Below are 19,795 nucleotides of genomic sequence, written 5' to 3' on the forward strand. Positions count from 1 at the left end.
TCTTAGCTGTCGATGTGCGAGGGAGCAACTAGGTTTTCCTCTTGAACTGGTATGATAATGCCAAGTTTCTTAATGGAAGGATACAAGTCTGTTAACATTTGGAATAGATACTGTAGTGAGTTCCCTGAATGCTGAAGGGTCTCAACACAACATAATCCTCTAACAAGGTGGTAAAATGTTTCTTGCTGTGAATGAAGTTATGTTATGCAGTAGCTTTCTTAAGTCAAGATTCACATTTTTCAGAACTTCAAGTATTCTGCAGAATCCACTTTGAAATTGGCAGAGGACATTTACAATTTCAAAATGGTTATGAGTTGCAAATTTCTGCATTAACAACTAACAGCTCATAATTATGATTTAGAAGTTAGACAACTATGCACCAGCAGTCTGATTTGCTGCCACTCTGTTCAAATTCTAGATTGCTTTGGGGAAACTGCTTCTTGCTCCCTTGAGCTTTGTTTTTTTAAATATAATTTTATTAAGTAAAAATACTTCTTAACGTCAATTAATGTATCCCTGCTGGTTGCAATCAACATTCTCATAGATGGTTGTGAAAGATAGATCTGTTAACAGACTGGATAAATTTGTCTCCACAATGGTAGGCAAACGTTCTAAGAATATAATCTTCAACGATAGTCTCTTTTTTAAAAAAAACTACATGAGATAATATGCATTTTCTGCTTTGGCATTGATCTGACCATTCTTGATTATAGATAAATATGGACAACAACTCCTCAGTTTTAAAATTAGGGTCTAGAAAACGAAAGTATGGAACACCTATATCGCTCTGTCGTACCAATATCAGCGGCTTATTTACTGCAATTAAAATGTGCAAATAAACCACTACAACATCATTGTGGAATAGATTTGGTTATATACCATCCCTGTTTCCTTTGTGTTCATGAAATGCAGGTCTAATAATTAACTTTCTGTCATAACTCCCAATCAACCCAGCACAGTAAGTATCAAAATCACAGCCGCTTCAATTCAGACAAGTGAAGTGTAATTATGTTTAACTCAATTTATATCCATTCAGCAAGATGTGAAAATGTGTGATTTTATTGTGAAAGATTGAATAGACAGGACTGCTAAATTTATCCTACCCTGAGGGATCCCCTGACATCATGAATTTGTTGTTGTTCTGTAAACAAGCATATGATGGTGCTTTTTGTGTTGAGTAGACACATCGCCCTGAAATGAAGTTGTAGAAAAGAGTTATAGCAGTTTGTTTTTCAGCATGCAGTAAACGGAGAAGTGATATATTACCTATAAGTAAATTATTGAGTCAATAGCTACTGTGATCTCAAAATGATTTATTTTAGGTGTTAAAAAATCATTTGTTTGGATTGATTAGCATTCATTAATTATGCTAATTATATTGTGAGAAAACAGATGTTTTATAGAGCTAAGACCAGGCATAAATTATAAGTCCTGCTTGTTAGTTTAAAAACATCCTCACTGCCCTATATCGCAATGTATTACTGATTGAAATATTTGAAAAATGTGGATAGGTTCCGTTCTGAGTGTCTTATAATTATTTCAAATGCAGCAATTACATTAAAATCGCAAATATGAAAAATTCCTGCTGGACTAATCACTTGGCTGCATTGTTGGGAAGGCAGTTTGATAAATTGAAAACACTTTTTGTTTCACCTCTTAATTCACTGTTCTGCTGCTGTGTTACAGAAGGAATACATTCAATGATGTTAATTTGTTTGGCATTTACATCCTGGATTTCCATTACTTACATTTTGTGTGACTAACCTGAAGTAAAATTTACTACGCAGTAAATACATCTACGTGTGTATGAGCATTGCTTTATCAACATGCTGAAAAGGGGAAATTAAATCTAAAACTATCTCAAATTCTGAAACCAACAATGTTACAAATCATATCGGAATGAATTACAATCTTTGTAATCCCACTTCAAAAGATCTATTTTGTGAGATTCAGGTTATTTTTGAATATTGCCGTGGGAATTTTTTTATTAGATTCTTTTAATTTGAAGGAATAGTATTAATAAATTAATTGTTTAAAAACCTTAAAAGAACATGGAGAAAGACTTGGAAAGTGGGAATCATTTAACAAAAAGTGCTACTTAGAAAAAAACAAGTAGCAATGGTATAGATATGAAAGGCCAAATGCCCTCTCCTCTGCAGAATTTTTCTACATTAGAATTCATAGCATTAATTGTTTTTTGAAGTCATGAGGTGGTGTATAAAATGCTTGCAGGATTGCATTGGCTTTGCAGATATGGTTGGAACATTGCGTGACTAATGTCGGGACAGTTTGTATAGTTTCCCCCTTGGAATCAGTTTGCTTAAAGGGTATGGAGGAATATCTGAACAGGATCTATTGGTCAGGGTGGGTTTCAGTTCAATGAACAAAATCTGGCCTAACCTAATAATGCCCTTCTCATGTTAGGTTCCAGAATCATAGAATTTTAAATCACAGAAGGAAGCTATTCAGCCCATTACTTCTGGTAAATGCACTGGGCAGTTCCCTCATTCTGGATTAGGTGAAGGGTTGACCAGGTCTTTAAGGATCTACAAAGAGGCACAGGCCTAAAGTAATCTTCTGAATGAATATCTAGAGAACTGATCACTTACAACTAGGATTTGCTGTTTACAAATCCTTTTTGTGAATCTAGCATTTTAAAGTACAATATGCACTTACGCTGTATTTTCTGTGATTTTTTTTGCATTTGATAGAGTTAGGCACCAATATAAGAGAAAACAGTCCAATTTACTTGCAAACGATTGTAGTTTGTGCCTAGGACAATATTTGGATCTAATTCTTGTCATTTTAATGACTTACTTAATGAGTGGTGCAATACGATGCATAATAAAGACCCAAGTATGCCACTTGCAGTGTATATTTTAACTTGCTTGTAACTTATTCACCTTTACAACTTCAGTTTGATCTAGATTTTCCAGCAAATTTGATGGCCAATTGATTTTTTTTAAAAAAAGGTTGAACTACGTTTCTCAGCTCCAAAGTTTGCTTATTTATGTCATGAAAAGCAATGCACTATTACAGTAAGTCTTGTGCATACATACAGTAAGCAGATATTGTTTTTTCTGAAACAACAGTTTTAGAAATGTGTATTTATAGAAGCTTTATATTAAGTGGGAAAAGGGGAATACATTCAACTCAGCTGAGAAAAAACAAGTTATTTATGTTGACAAACAGTACACGTTTGGTACTGGAGTGTGATACAAAGAAAATTCATTAAATTAAACCTAATTAATAACACACCATCAGCCTTTCCATCAAATCACCATTTTTGGATCATAACCCATGTATGCCTCAGCAGCTCATCACTATGCAGAGGCAGCTGTGTGTGCAGACCTGGTCAGAAGTGGAGGGTAGCTTGGTGGATCAAGCACACCTTTAACATGCAATTCCACTCCTTTAATTTCAAAGCTCCCGGATATCGCTGTTTACTTTCATACCAGTTGCAAAGAAGATTAATCGTGCATGATCCCATACAAGTGGAAAAGGTGTTCTGGGGGTCTGCATTCTAACATTTACTTGTGAGTGGAAATACTAACTGTAAAAGAAACCAAACTTCTGCACTGTTGTGGCCAGAACAATTTGAATCATGACACCTAGATCTTGCACACCCACAGAGAAAACATAGACGTATCTCTCAACCTTCAGACTGCCCACCAGTTTATTTGTGGGCTGACTCTCCAGCGTTGTCACAACAAATATATTTTACTCTAACCGAGTGGTTCACAAGAAAAAAATCTGTGAGATGACTTAAAATATATTAACCAAAGAGACTGTGTGCTGGTTGTATACTGATCAAAGATTATAGTCATGGGAATTTGAATAATACGCTACCAGTTTTGTATTAAATCTTCACCAACACAAACCTATGTTGCATTTGTGTCTACTCTGTTTTATGTTTCAGTGACCAGTAACCATTTGTATGAATATTCAGGGTATAAAGTTTGACTAATGAGCAATTCCTTAAATAAAAAGATTGTGGCAAAACATCAACCCAGCTTTATAAAAGTACCAGGAAACTAATTTAACATAATGGTTTGGATGTCCATTTCACAGATATCATGGGCTCCAGTCAAAGAGGTCTGTAACCATAGAAAATTATACTGTCTACCCTTTAACCCAGAATAGGTTATTGAACACATACCTTTGTTGCATGCTAATAAACTTCTTAAAATTAATTTTTATTATAGTGGTGTTTCTACTTTTACACAGTAACCACAAAATGTATCTGTACAAATGTCTTCCTTTGGAATTGTTAAAAGAATTGAAAAGAGGTATTTGTCTAATCTGAGAAAACTATAATGAAACTTCATTACACATTATAAGATCCAGGAAAGCCTTTCTTTGCCCTTCCTCTCTTTTTAGTAGTATTTTACAAATATAACATTAGGTATGATTTAAAGTTATATTTTAATGACCGGAATATTGATTTCTGAAGTTTTTCCATCATTTTTAAAATCTGATTTGTCATTCTTCTCATTCACAATGTATAGTATTTTCATTAATGTAACATAAATCTCAGTGTGATGACACCAGTTTCAAAAAACATTTCCTGTATGGTGTATTTGGATCCATATTTTCCTATTGCAGCTGGAATGTGCTTACTATGGTAGACCAATGTCTTAGACCAATAGGGTGGGAAAAATGCTCATTGAAGATTGGCAACTAGCTTCATATCAACCCATTTTCAGTTTATCCTAACTGCAAACCCCCACTATGAGTTCTGTTGACAGATTATTTTGTATCTTTATAAAAACATATCCATTACCACTCAGTAGAGAAAATGCTTATATTACATTGCTTCATTGCTATGAATGAAGCAATGTATATATAAAATCTTGCTTTTATGAAGCCTTTTATGTTGTTTTAACGAATTTAATTTCTGATAGATTTCTACTGTAATAACAGTGGGAAACATTTTACAGTTTCTATTAGTATAGTAGTACGACCTTGGGACATCCGCCCAATGTGAAAGGCGCTATATAAATTCAATTGGTGGTGTTGTAATATGCACTTGTTTTATAAACCTAATTTACCATATTTCTCAGTGTAACGGAGTGATTAATACATATGGGTATACTTTCTCATTTTATCTTAAGGATTGTTGGTCAGAACATCAGGAGAAAATCTGTTCTCTTTTTTAAGTCACGCCATGAGAGCTGTAAAATCCACCTGATTAAGTTGACTGGACCTCAGTTTAACGACTTATAGGAAGTCCAGCACCTCTGACAATGCAGCACTACATTGGAGTGTCAGCCTAGATTGTGGCGGTACTAGAATAAATTAATGACCGAACCTGAATCTATGTTTAGTTTTTTTAATTAGTTTTTTTTGATTAATTATTGTTGAGCAGGACAATTATTTAATGTTGCAGTGATTGCTTCTTCACAGTACACCTGGCTCTTTCAGAACAGCCATGCATACGGTAAATTTATGAAAATGATGAAACCCCTCAAAGTTGTTAAGTAGTAATCCTGGCATTTTGATATACTGTCTATAACATTGACTTTTGCCTGCAAAATACATAGTCTTTACAGTATATCCTGTGAAGTTGACCTCCCAAATGTGAAAGGCAATATATAACAAATGAAAGGATTATTTGTTTCAAAGAACTTCGCAGGTAATTGCTGTTAAAACTGTATGTTGCAGACATTTTTTGCACAGCAAGAACCCACAAACAGCCATGAAGTGAATGATCCATTTACCGGGAGGACTGATGAGCAGGACATTAAAAGTCAACTTCCTATATGTCAGCTATGCTCAAGAAGTGACGCAGATGTTGCCACCTCAAAATAATGTCAGTGACACTTCTTGTCCAAAGCAAGCATGCATAGTATACAGGAAGTTGCATTAACAGTGTTTCCTGTGCATAGCGCAGGATGTGTCAGCAGGGACCGGTCAACCCAGAAGTCAGCCATTTTGTAGCACGGGAAGCTAGACAGTCCGCACCAGAAGCTGGAATTGTATTGTGCATACAATAACTGGGTTCATAGGACATCCGAGTTAAAAGCAGTAACAACAATAACAACAACTTGGATTTATATAGCGCTCTCCACGCCGGACAGCGACTCAGAGCGCTTTACAATAACGGATCCTGGGTCCGAGGGAGGGGGAGGAAGGTGACCAAAGGCGCGGTCGAAAATAAAGGTCTTCAGCAGAGACCTGAAAATGGGAAGGGAGGGAACGAGATGAAGGAAATGAGGAAGGGAGTTCCAGAGCCTCGGGGCATAGTGGCTGAAGGCAGGGCCGCCGAGTGTGGAGCGTAGGACTCGGGGGACGAGTACCAGGCCAGACCCGGAGGAACTAAGGCAACGGGTACTGTTTTGAGGAGAGAGGAGGTCAGCGAGGTAGGGGGTGCAGAGGAGTGCAGGGACTTGAATACAAGGGTGAGGATCTTGAAATCGATCCTCTCTGGGATAGGCAGCCAGTGCAGTCTGGCAAGGACTTGGGTGATCGGGGAGCGAAGTTTCGTGCGGGTGAGAATGCGGGTGGCAGAGTTTTGAATGATTTGGATTTTATGGATGGTAGTGGATGGGAGACTGGCGAAGGAGGGCATTGGAGTAGTCCAGCCGAGAGGTGACAAAGGCATGGACCAGGGTTTCAGCGGCTTTTGGGGAGAGGTATTGGCGGAGATGGGCGACGTGTCGGAGGTGGTAGAAGGCGGTGCTGGTGAGGGACTGGATATGGGGGAGGAAGGATAATTGGGGGTCAAACTTGAGGCCTAGGTTGCGTACGGGTTCGGAGAGTTTTAGGGGGAGGTCAGGTAGGTGGAGGTGGTGAGAGTCGAGAGATTTTAGACGTTGACGAGAGCCAAAGAGTATGGCTTCCGTCTTGTCAACGTTCAGCTGAAGGAAGTTTGCACTCATCCAGCCCCTGAGATCTGACAGGCAGGCTGACAGAACATCAGGGGACTGGGGGTCGCAAAGAGGTGGAAAAATAGAGTTGGGTGTCATCTGCATACATGTGGAAATGTACCCCATGTCTACAGATGACATCCCCAAGAAGGAGCATGTAGATCAGAAAGAGGAGGGGGCCAAGATGGATCCTTGGGGTACCCCGCAGGTAACCAGGTGAGAGTGGGAGGAGAAGTCGTTTGTGCAGATGTCCTGCTAGTGGTTTGTGAGGTAGGACTCGAATCAGGCGAGTGCGGTCCCACTGAGGTGGATGACGGAGGAAAGGTGGTGGAGGAGGATGGCGTGATCGACTATGTCGAACGCGGAGGAGAGGTCCAGGAGTACAAGGAGGCAGTGGGAGCCCTGGTCACAGATAGAGAGGATGTCGTTTGTGACTTTCACAAGCGCAGTCTCTGTACTGTGGGCAGAGCGGAAACCGGACTGGAGGGGTTCGAAGAGGGAGTGAGAGGAGAGGTGTGCGCAGAGTTGGTTGGCAATGATGCGTTCTAGAACTTTTGAGAGGAAGGGCAGGTTAGAAAGAGGGCGGTAGTGGCTGGGGTTTGAGGGATCTAGGGAGAGTTTTTTCAGGAGGGGGTGATGACAGCAGTTTTGAGGGAGGCAGGGACTGATGCAGCGGAGAGGGATTGGTGATGTCAGCCAGTAGTGGGCAGAGGAGGAGAAGCTAGGTGATCAGTAAGTTGATGGGGAAGGGGTCGAGGCAGTAGGTGGTGGGTTTCATGGAGTTGATGGTGGGTGAGAGGGAGGAGGGAGAGATGGGGAGAAAGGAATGTAGAATGGGGGTGGTGGTAGGAGCAGATGATGAGGAAGATGAGGGGGACAGAGATGGTGGATGACAAGGGGCAGGTGGATGAAGCTGCCTGGCGGATGTTAAGTATTTTAGAAGAAAAGAAGTCCATGACCTCCTCGCACTTGGCATGTGATACAAAGATTGAGGAGGCCTGAGGGGGGGCACGGAGGAGGTAGTGGGTGGTGGAAAAAAGGATTTTTGGGTTGTGTTTAGCCTCCAAGATGATGTTGGAGTAGAAGGCTGTTTTTGCACGAGTCAAAGAACGGCAGTAGCTGTGGAGATGCTCGAGCCACAGTTGGCGGTGAACTGTCAGGCCAGTTTTCCGCCATCTGCGCTCGAGCAGACGGGTTTGGGTTTTCTGGCGGCGGAGATTGTTGTTGTACCAGGGGGATTCGGTGGATTTGGAGATGGTCCTAGATTTCAGGGGCATGAGGGAGTTGAAGGTGGAGGAGAGGCAATCAAGGACCAGCTGGACAGCTGCTTCAGGATCTCTCCAGGTGGAAGGTCAGAGGGATAGGATATTGGAGGATGTGAGGACCTTTGTGAGGGTCTCAGGGGGTAGCCTTTTCCAAGGGTGGTAGAGGATGGTTGAGGGCTTGGTGGAGGAGAGAGGGATGTGAGAGGAGAAAGAGATGAAAAAGTGGTCCGAGATAGTCTTGTCCACAATGCTGAGGTTGGAAATGTGAAGGCCATGGGTGATGACGAGGTCAAGTGCATGACTACGGTTGTGAATTTATATGGAGGGTAAGGTTTAGGGAGGAGAGGAGGGCAGTGAAATCGGCAGAAGTGGTGCAAGGGGAGTTTAGGTGGAGGTTGAAATCGCCCATTATGAGTAGGCGCCTGGAGGAGAGGGACAGAGAAAAGAGGAGGGTAGAGATGTCTGTGTGGAAGGAGCTGGAGGGCTTGGGTGGGCGGTAAACAAGGAGGATTTTCAAAGGGAGAGAGGGGTGGAAGAGGGTGAGGTGCTCGAAAGAGGGGAAGCAGCCAGAGGAGTAGGGGGTGAGACCAAGGGAGACTTTGGAAATGAGGGCCACCCCACTGCCACGTTGGTTTGGATGGGGGGTGTGGTGGAAGGTGTAGCCTGGAGGGTAGGCTTCCACTAGGGGGACGGAGTCATTGAGGGAGAGCCAGGTTTCGGTGAGCCCAAGAATGTCAAGGTGCTCGTCCAGGATGAGGTCATGGATGGTGAGGGCTTTATTTGAAGGAGAGCAGACATTTTGGAGGGAAATGTGGGTGGGTTTGCTGGAGGGAGGGGAGGGAGGAGAGAGTGGTGCGGAGAGGATTTTGGGGTGACAAAGGGAGATGGTTGTGGAGAGTGGTGTGAGTGGAGGGTACGTATGAGAGAGGGGAAGTTGGATATGCCTTGAGGCGGTTTGAGTGGAGAGAGTGAATGATGGGACACTTGGAGTTGCTGCTCTGGGACAGCCAGTGCCGGGAGCCACGATGGGCCAGGCGGAGGATGCCCAGGCTGGAGCTGAGGGAAGTGGTGATGGGGTCGAGGAGAGAGAAAAGGCGGGGAGGGCAGTAGTAGAGAAGGACAGAGGGGGAGTAGCGGATAGAGGGGTATGGGAGGAGAGACATAGAAGGGGGCAGGAGGAGAGATGGGGGGGGGGGAGGCTCGGGTCAGGGCGGCAGCCAAAATGCGCATGCAGAGACCGGGAGCGAGCAATCAGCAGGACGGCAGGCTTAGCCTCCCAGGTCATGGCCGAGTGGCAATGGCTGCCAGGCCGTTGTTGTTGTTGCTTAAGCCAGGCCCTGTGATTGTCTAGAGGAAAAATTGATGAGTAAGTAATAATAATAATCCTTGCATTTGATACAGCGCTTTTCACGTCTTCTAGACGTCCTAAAGCGCTTCACAGAATATACTGTAAAGTGAACTGACTGTATATTTGTGGGCGAACGCGGCAGCCAATTGCGCACAGCAATGTCCCACAAACAGTCGTGGATTGAAAATGACCAATTTATTATTGTTTTTTGTTTTGGAGGGATTATTATTAGGCGTGTGGAGTAAGGAAACTTGCCCAAGGTTTTGCCCTGCCTGGAATTGAACTCAGGTCTCTCGCTTGCAAAGCGAGTGCTCTAACCACTGAGCTAAATCTTGCCCAGTTGTTATTACATGGCTGCCAGCAACCAGCTCAAGATGATTTAAGCAGAGGCCTGACAACCAGTCTCCTGAAATTCTCAGGCAGGAAGTGAATCACAGAGCAGCCGGTGCCTCTCATACTTCACCACATTCAGTTCATTCAAAAGAACCACATTGACAATCAAGATTCCCCAAACATTTTGAGGTTACTCATCTAGTTATTATGCAGACATAAAATGGGCCAAGAGATGGGTATAATGCTTAATAGTCCTATCATCATATTCAAATAGGCCCCCTCCATTTCGTCCTGTAATTTCTTTTAAACTTATTTTTTTTAAACCCAAAGCACATTAGTGTTTTTATCTAAATTAAATGCAGCAGTACCTCATGTCATATCTGTGCCTCTAATTTCACTGTTGGAAAAAGATTACTTTATGGCACTATGTTCTGCATCCTTACAGAATGTCTATCTTGCAGTGGAAGAATAGGGATAATTGTTTGGAAATGGTGCCATCCTATGTTCCCTAGTGTGACTGAAGGCTTTGTTACTGATGGCAGAATCAGAAAGCTTTTGCTCCAAATGCGGGGCAGCCTCACCTCCCGCTTCCTCACAGCAATGTCTATTTTTCTCTCGCTGTGAGAGTAAGTGTTGCTGGCTCCTGATATTGACATTGGTTCTGATAGGGGACAGATGTAGGCATATGGAGCAGTCCTGGCAGAGTAATGATAAGAAATGGTGAACATAGGCAGATACATTGAAGGGGGAAGAGAGAGATTGAAGGTAGAAAGGGGGAAAAAAACGTAAAAGCTTGCATATCAAATATTCTCAGTATTTCACAAATTATCACAAAGTGTAGAGTTTTTCTTAGCAACTACAATAGGCCATTTTCCATTTTCACAAGCAAAAAATAATGTAATATTCCTTGCATTTGATAGAGCACTTTTGCATATTGTCAAAGTCTCAAATACTTCACCAGGATTCATTGTATAATGTCACTGTATATGGTAGGCAAACGCGGCAGCCAATTTGCACATAGAAATGTTTCACAAACAGCCATAAACTGGATGAACAATTTATCTGGGAGATTGTTGGCCCAGGATACCAGGAGAAACTCCCTTCTCTTTTTGAGCAGTGGGATCTTTGACATCCAGCAAAACCAGCAGAAGTAACATCAGTCATGTCTCATCCAGAGGATGGCACATCCGACAATGTAGTGCCCTCCCAGCACTGCTTTGGAGTGCTACCCTAGTCTGGGAGTTTAAATTCCCTACTGAACTGGGGCTTAAGCCACCAACCTTCTGATCCAGAGGCAAGAGTTGTCCTAACTGACGAGCTGACATCTCTCCCAAAAATAGCCAAGCCCGATATGGAGCTTCAACCCACAACCTCTTGTACCAGAGAACTCCTGACGTAAGACGAGCTTAATAGCTTTGATTTGGATCCTTGCCTGGAAGTTGTCCACATGATGGCCTCCCTATCTTGTGTAAGCTATTGTTGAAATACTGTGGCCCTGCATTAAGAGGGCCTACCAGAATTATTCCAGACATCCTCTTAAACTAGTCAGGATATGATTTTCCGTTAACAGCAAGTACTCCACTGTTGCTCCTCAGCCGAGCAGTAGTTAACATTCGAAGGGAGAAAGAAATTAATGAAAGAGAAAAAATATTGAAAATGGGTGACCGTTTTAACTGTCTATTGAACTGATGCGCAAAGGCCAGCATTTTGACATCTTTGCATTTGTGAACGTATTCATACTTATTTTTTCATATGGGCAGAAAATATTTGACCGCTTCTAAATGAATCACAACAGCCAAAAGTGGCAAAGAGTGTAACTGGTTCAAAGCACAGCTTGGCAAATATCAGAGGTTACTACTTTTATTTATTAACAGGAAAAATGTTGGCTACAGAAGCCTGGAGTGCACAGCATTTATTGTAACCACATCTCTTTTGTACTGGCGTATCTCCATCTTGGAACACAGCAAAGCCAATCATTAGTCATGGTTTCAGTGTGTGCTATTGTAGACTTGCGTTTGCTTTTCGCATACTGCAGTATATGCAGGAGCCAAAGCCAGCTACTCACTGGCTTCATATCTCATGGCTACTGAGCCTACTGGCTGAGCATTAAAAAAAGCCCCTATAGTCATGCTGTGAAGCTCCCTCTTCAGCTGTCAGTTCATGCCTTTCTTTGATATGATATGACTTAATCCACCAGCTACAACTTCTCCAGTTTGCAGGCTTTGGCTGTGAACAGATCCATTGACCATGTGGCAGCTATTTATACTTCATGACCCTACACTCTTAAATCAGGGTAATAAAGGTTCCTGTATCCACTGCTTATTAAATTCTAATGAGAGAAGCATATGGGTTAACCCCTCAGATGCTGTTTAGAATGTAATTGACAATATTCAGGTGATTTAGGAATGTTGACAGAAAAATAGTACAATATTTTATGTACATTTAAAATTAATGGATAATGTTTAGCTTAAAGGTAAAATAATTAATATTTTTTACTGATTGCAGTCCCCTAGAAGCTATGGCTTAGAGAAAACACAGTAATGACAGACAAATTAATTAGATCGTTCAATGAAATAATTTTGGTATTGGTATACAGCAATGCTAATGCAAACATGCTATTTTGAGGGATGGGTGAGCGGGGATTAAAAAACGTTTTATTGCACTGAAAAACTTTGTAATTTTGTACAGCCAACACATTCAATAAATAGGTTGTGGTGATGCATTTTGCTTAAGAATAGGATGTTTGACATTACAGATTTCAGTTGTGTAAGCACTGCATTTATATAGCTGTCAAGGGAGTGAACTGGAGATCCATGGCTCATATAAAATAATGGTGTTTTTTGGAATCTCCTGTTTTTATTTTGAATCAAAAGTGTTGAATATATTCATCAAAAAAACTGTCTTGCATGAGGAAGAATTAACAGGGATCAGTCTGGCTACTTGCCAATTTGCCAGTTACTAATGCAAGCTTTATGTGGTGAAATATATTTTCATTTGGCTAATAACCTGGTGAAAAAGTACTGTGTCACAGCATCATTGTATTTAATGGGTTGACTGATGAACTTCAATTCTGGCTAATAAATTTTCTGACTGGCTAATTTTATGAGGAGTAATGAAAAAAATCCAGCTCTGTTCCTGAGTGGAAATGTAAAAGAAATAAAGGGAATTTTGTAAAGTGAATTATTCAGATACCTCTGTTTTATAATGTATATGATTTTTTTTACACGAAATAAAAGCTGCACAATTGTCCTTTTCACCCCCATGACCTGGGTTCAAGTCCACCTCACACGGTTCGGATGGTGTTCTGTTTCTCTCATCTGGCTGTTACTATTCTGAAGTGAAATAAATTGGGTCGGTGGTAATCCAGTTACCGAAGGACATTAACCCGTCGCAGAAATCTGCCTTAAATTCAGTATATTGTCACTAATTTAACTAGTCAGATGATACAACAGGAGTGTTGCTCCAAGATTAAAGTTTAGACGTGTCTACATCTTGTGCGTGGCTAACATTGCATTTATGTTAATGTTGGCTGGATATTGTGATTTGTCATTCATGTTCTTAAATTCAGTAGTAAATACATAAATACGTTTGTATGTGGTGCATACAATACGATAAATACATTTGTATGTGGTGGTTCAATATGTCAGAAAAAAATAAGCAAAAATTGCTTTTCTTGTGTGAGAGATTCTATGTAAAAGTTTATTGACATTCTTGTGATAGCTTGTCATCAAATGCTGAAATTATAAGTGAGTTTATGTCCTTGCAACACAGTGCTGAGTGCATCAAGTAAAGAAAATGTATATCTCTCTGCAGTGGAGACACACCATTGACAAGCTTTAGCAAGGCTGTAATGTGCAAGAATTAACCTGACAGCTGCTTTGTGAGGGTTGAGGTAGTGGAAACTTTTTTTTGTGAGACTCTAAACTGTCACTGCGCCATGACATATCAGCTTTCAGAGCTGGCTCTGCATGTGGCATGGCAAGAATTCAAGTAACCACATGGGAATGGCATCTGAGGGTCAGCAGACATTGTTTCATTTTATTACGATGCAGATAAAATTACCTTCTAACAGATAAACTTCCTGTTTGCTGGCTGAGGCCAAATCTTTCAGATCATTTTTCTCTTCATCTGAGCACTTTGATTTTTAAATGTGATTTATTGCTGAATGAAAAGCACAGGGACATCAGTATGTTCACCAATCCAGTTTCCCATTAGATGTCTCAGATGCCGCAGTATGTAGCTTTTTCCCTTCTAATTTTAATGGCTTCAATTATCATTAGGATTATATTTGAGGGAAAGTACACATGTAGATAAACACTTCAAACTGACTGTTTGGTGTAATGGTTCTCCAGCAGGCCAGCTGTGTTGTGGAAATGATGGTATCTAATACTGTAATATTCAATTGCTGAAAACAAATTAAGCGCTCCTATTACTGCTCTAAGGTTACTTACCCCATTCGTCAGGAAAAGAGCTTTATTTAAATTTTATTTTCCAGTATAAAACAACTAAAATTTCAGAAGGCAAAAAAGTTGAATTTTTTAAAAAAAAAACTGCCCTTGAAATAATTGACCATTGTCTTGCAAAGATCCAAGGAGTTTGTCATATTGATTTTCTATTAAAAATGAGCTTTTCAGCTGTTGCAAGTACAGTGAAATCTACTGTTATAAAGTGTTAAAACTCTTTGTCATAACAAAAAAATTCTGACTCTGGAGGTAGCTGAATTATAGCTGATATATAAGTGTTGACGCTCAACAAGGTGAATCAGCATTGCCATTTTATTCAAATAAGTTATACTTCAAAACTAATTTTAATACCTAACGTTAGGCAATTTATTAGTAAAATTATTCATGTAATTTACGTTCTATGAACTTCTGATCTACAAATAATCTTGATCCAAGCAAATAACAAACTTGTGTAAATCTCTCAATCCCAATGAAATAATTATTTTGACTTTGTATCAGCCAAAATAAACAATTGTTTTAACTCAAATGGTTAACTGAAGCTAAAGTATTGAAGCTTTAAGATTAATAACATTAAATATTTTAATACCCAACATTTAGCATTTAAGACTAAATTTTTTAACAATGTAATAATCTTAAAACAATTGTACTGTTTTACAGTTATATTAAATATTACCAGTTTTACTGAATTGTTTTACTGTATTAACATTGCGAATGTTGCAATGTTACACATGTCATTTTACAAGAATATTTTCATTTATAATTAGCCCATTTTCATCAATAAAATAATTTTTTAAAAAATGCAATATTTCTCACCTTCATTCTATTTTCTTTCAACCTTGTTCCTTATTCTGAAGTTAATTTAGCAATTGAATTGTGCTGATTCCTTAAATACATTTGTGCTTCCATCATTTTTACTGTAGAGGGAAATAATGCACATGCAAATTTTATTTTACTGCATTAAATATAGACCCTCATCTACAGTATTTGCAACAGTCGTAACGTAAACTCTTGTTCCTTGATGGTGCTGAAATGCATGCGCTTTGTGCCAAGGGTAAAAATCCTTCATAAAATAACTGAAAATAGATTATTATAAGCTTCACTTGTGATTTATGATGCTTTCTTTGTAAAATGAGAATCTGAGCAAGTGCTGCATGCCACACATTTCTGAGCAGGCTATAGCTACCATCCTCTGATCTATGCAGAATTAATGTCTCTGTGAGCAAACCTTTTGATGGTGCATATGTGCTAAGTGCATGGATTTGCTGCTACAGTTTGAACATTTCTTAAATTAAAATGTATTGCTCCTTCTAGATATATTGATTTACACATTGCTGTGTCAATATTAACTCCCAACAATTTTTCCAATAACTAATAAGGATCTGCCAGTGGGGTTTGAATCCATTGGTGCGGTTTGAATTTGTACAGCAGTACTTTTCTCAGCTTCTCTCTCTTGTTCCTGGAGTCTTATTTATTTTATTTAATGATTAAAATAAAATGTTTACTTGAGTTGCTCTGTTGCAAGACTTAGACGTTATGTCCAGAAGATACTTTACACAACAGTGTAATGGGTTGTTCCAATTAAAAACGAAGTCTGCTCTTTGCAATTTTGTTTTATTTTCAAATGTGCCATAATTAAATCTGCTTCTATACACTGGTTTCTATACACGCACTTTCTTACCAGTTATGTTTTAAACTGACTAAAGATTTTCAATACTTGACTTTTGTTTACATTGAAGTTTTTCTTTAAAGAAAGACCCCAATGTGTTGAATTAAAATGTTATGTTATTGACGTGAACTGGACGATACTGCAACTGTAAAATTGGTTGGATGGATTCTGAGAAAAAAAAAGTTGGCATAAATCCAAAATTACATGGTGTTGATATAGAGGAAATTCATAGTGTGGATTTGCATTATTGATTTTGGATATTATTGTTCTATAATTTTAAGTAATTGAGTTTTAGGAAAATTATTTTTAATAGAATTGTAGCACTGGCTAGCTTGATCCTTCTGCAATTATCTTTGATTTTGTAGAATTGTCTGTTTTATGAAAAGTGTAGACAATTTAGTTTTGTGGAATGATCTTCAAATCAATTTTTATTTGCCAGAGTAAAGTAGTTTGAAGAACGATTATAGCTTAATCGGTATTCTTGCTTTTACATGTATGGAAACTTTTCCTGTTTTTTAAAAAAAAACAGAAGGAGCTCTGCCACTAGATGTCACTGGTTCACTGGAGTCCACGTGTTAAAAATGGTTTAATAAGTTTGTTTGTTTCTGACTTATCCCTGGCAAGTCTAATTATAAACTCCTAGCTGTTGCATCATCTTACCCATTACAATTAATAGTGCACTGCATACTCCTGTAGTACAGGTCATCAGAGTGGCATCAACGTTGCTTCTTGTTCGCTGAACATGCAGAACACCGGAAGTGACATCTGTGGCAATCTGATGACCCAGAAGTTGGCCATTTTTAGCACAGAGCCAGCTAGTGTGGAGAAAGTGAGCCAGCTGGCTGCAAACATGTTCAGTGAATGGTTCCCACACCCCATTTGTGGTGTTTACGGCTTAGCACTCTGATGAAACTCATAAAACAGCATTGCACTGTAGTTTTATTTGTTAGCTGTCTGGAGATATTTAAAGGTAACTGAATCAACTTTCTTTTTCCTTACAAATTTTTGGCTGACAATGCTGTTAGTCGCTCCTGGTCCACTCCCGATGATTTCTGTTAACCTCTTCCCTAGAAGTACAGCATTGATCACCCTCTCATATCTCATTGCAAATAGCCATTATTCAAATGTTTGCCTCGACAATGAAAATTAGTTAATTATTTGACTGCGGCTCTGATCATCCTCCCGACGTGAAAGATGCTGTACAAGTGTAATTTGTTGTTGTTGTTGTTGATTGTCAGCTGAGCCTGAGAGTCGATACTCTTCCGATGCTCTCTACTAGCATGGGGTTGCTGGATAATCAAAAGGTGAATTATGACTAAATTCTTTCTAAACATGGCTAAACATAACCTAGGGTGTTGAGGCCGTTTGCTTTAGTCCTACTGATGCCTTGGCTGAGGTCAAATCAGTTAACTGAACACACAGAGCAGGATCAAACCTGACATCTTCCCTATCTGTATATCTTCCCTATCATAAACCAACTGGTCAATTGTAAGCGGGGAGGGAGGAGTTATACTAACTTCCATCCAATCCCAATATAATGCTTCTCGTTATAGCCTAAGTCTGTTTTATAATGGTTTTGAACTCACACTCTACTTGGAATACTCTACAATTCCATGCTGATTGTCCAGCTTCCAAACGCATGGGTTCAGCTCAGGAAACCAGCCAGTCAACTGCAATTACTCTAGGTGTTCTAATGCAGCCCAGCATCTTGGATAGTTACGTCAACTCACAGATATTTAAGATTAGATTTGAAGCAATTAATAATCAATTCATATAGTGATTTAATATGTGTTGTGATTTTAATTTGAGAACAGAGAATTTTATCTTCCAAAAAGGACCTTTTATAAATTTTGACCTGTAGAAATAATTTCTTTAGGTTATTAGAATTCCACAGCACATTAAAAAAAACATTAAAAGCACATATTTTACAGTGGTAACCTTCATAGGTTCAATTCTTAGCAAAGGCTGATACTGTTCAACCTAGGGATGAGGAAAGATTTGTATTTGATATTGTCATTAAAGAGACAATTATCTGAAGGCAGTTTTGTTCATGCAAAAATGAGGCCAATTTCCCACAACTTATTCTCTAACCTGGAGTGGCAGTTTTTTCTCTTCAATATTGGGTTCGTGGCTGAGCATTCCAATTGATTTGTATTCAGACCACCCAAAATTTGGATGTTTTGAAAGTTAATTGCAAGTTAACATGACTGGCATTCATGTGAGAATACCCACCACTGGGAAGTATGATATGTATCTGCTACTGGAGCATGAGACATCGACAAAATCTGATACATAACGAAGAATATCATGGAAATAAGAGCAATGAAACACATGCTCAAGAAAAAGCTCTAACCTGTTTCTCCTCTCTCTTATCAGTTGCCAACACCAGGCTTAAAGCTAATGCTGCAGTTATCCTGCTTGAAGCAATGTGATGTCACTTCCAGCAGTAGGTTGAACTGGAGGCCTGATTTATATTTCTCACTCCATTATGTCACAAGTGTTGAGACTAAAATTTGATTTCAGAAGTTATGCATATGGAGAAGATCGGTTTTGCACTCCACTCCATATGCATAGAATGCAGAACTTGAGTGTTTGCAATTTTAATATTACCAGTTACGGTTGATTGTATGACGGGCCCTCTGATAACAAAAAATTGCCCTTTGAAAGTTGTTATTCAATGGATCGTCTGAGAATTTCCAAGGTACCTTGGGGAGTGCAGACCCCAATCTGACTCGCTTCTGCTGGGGTTAGGAACCAAACAGCATTGCAATTTGCACTGGCTCAATTGTATGGTATAAATACAGCATCACCTGCTGCGCCAATAAACAGCAGAGCAAAAATAGCAAATGCACTGCTAGCAGTTTAACAATAAAGAATTGTCATTTAATGTCATTTAAGCAAATAGGAATGTTCGTTTTTTTAGGTTGATTCTCTCCCGCACCCCCCCACCCACCCTCCCTAAACTATATAGCCAATATCAATAATTTATACTTATGTAGCTCTTTCAATGTTGGGAAGATGCCTCAAAGAGCTGCACACAGTTGACTGGACACCCAAACTGGGGCAATCCTGAATTTTACTTTGATTGATAGAAGAAAAACATTACAGTCCTTTTACATTGAAATCAGAAGATGATCTGACAAAAATTTCTGTGTGATAGTTTTGAGAGGTTACTGATTGTGTGGTTTTGCCCACACAAAGTTGCTTCAACTAGAACTAAATAAAGAATATGGTGTGTTTTCTATTTCAATATTCTAGCATGTCTGATGTTTGAAAATATGATTTGATCCGAGATTTATAAATACCAGACGGACACTATCACAGTTAGCTATTTTCCAACATTCTGTTAAAAAATGTTTTAGCTTTCTATTACCTCTTTCAGCTTATCATGCTTGTTTATTCTAATCGGTTTTTGATATCTTTTCATGGTCTATTCTCAGCTGTGCCTCAAGATCAGACATTGTATCAAATGCCACTTCATCAATCTGTCTCCATGGAATTGCACTTCCTGACACTCAAGTCTGAAATGAGAATTAACACAGGAAGCTATAGCGTTCAGTGTAAGTAGCCAGATGGGTGAAAGCAGTCTTGTCATAAAAGAATTCCTGTTTTCCTCTCAGGGAAGCAATAACCAAATCATAGAACAAACTGGGGTCAGCCATTTACATTTAGTCACCACAAAAAGCACTTAAAAATGAACCATGAACCATTAGAGTAAACATTTTGGGTTTATTCGTGCCAGAGAAAATTGTCACAGCATCACAGTCCATTTGAATATGCTGCTCCTGTCCAAGATCTTAACTTCCTGTCATTTTTTAGTTTGAAATTTAGATTCCCTTCCTATTTGTAGG

At 39.4% G+C, this 19,795-nt stretch overlaps 1 protein-coding gene across 7 annotated transcripts in view; it reads left to right on the forward strand.

Moving 5' to 3' along the window:
- The window catches only part of gpatch2 (G patch domain containing 2), a 119,341-nt gene that overhangs the window by 22,176 nt on the left and 77,370 nt on the right, over positions 1-19,795 (forward strand). Inside the window, exon 5 of one of the 7 annotated variants that reach the window (XM_042332991.1) lies at positions 3,317-3,413. The exons of the other annotated variants lie outside the window; for them this stretch is intronic. Within the exon in view, the coding sequence (XP_042188925.1) occupies positions 3,317-3,397 (81 nt within the window). The 3' untranslated portion in view covers positions 3,398-3,413. Of the gene's footprint in view, positions 1-3,316; positions 3,414-19,795 lie in introns of those variants that run through there. 7 annotated transcript variants of the gene reach the window in all.

This window comes from Callorhinchus milii, unplaced genomic scaffold, assembly GCF_018977255.1.
Source record: "Callorhinchus milii isolate IMCB2004 unplaced genomic scaffold, IMCB_Cmil_1.0 Scaffold3, whole genome shotgun sequence".
Taxonomy (NCBI): domain Eukaryota; kingdom Metazoa; phylum Chordata; class Chondrichthyes; order Chimaeriformes; family Callorhinchidae; genus Callorhinchus; species Callorhinchus milii.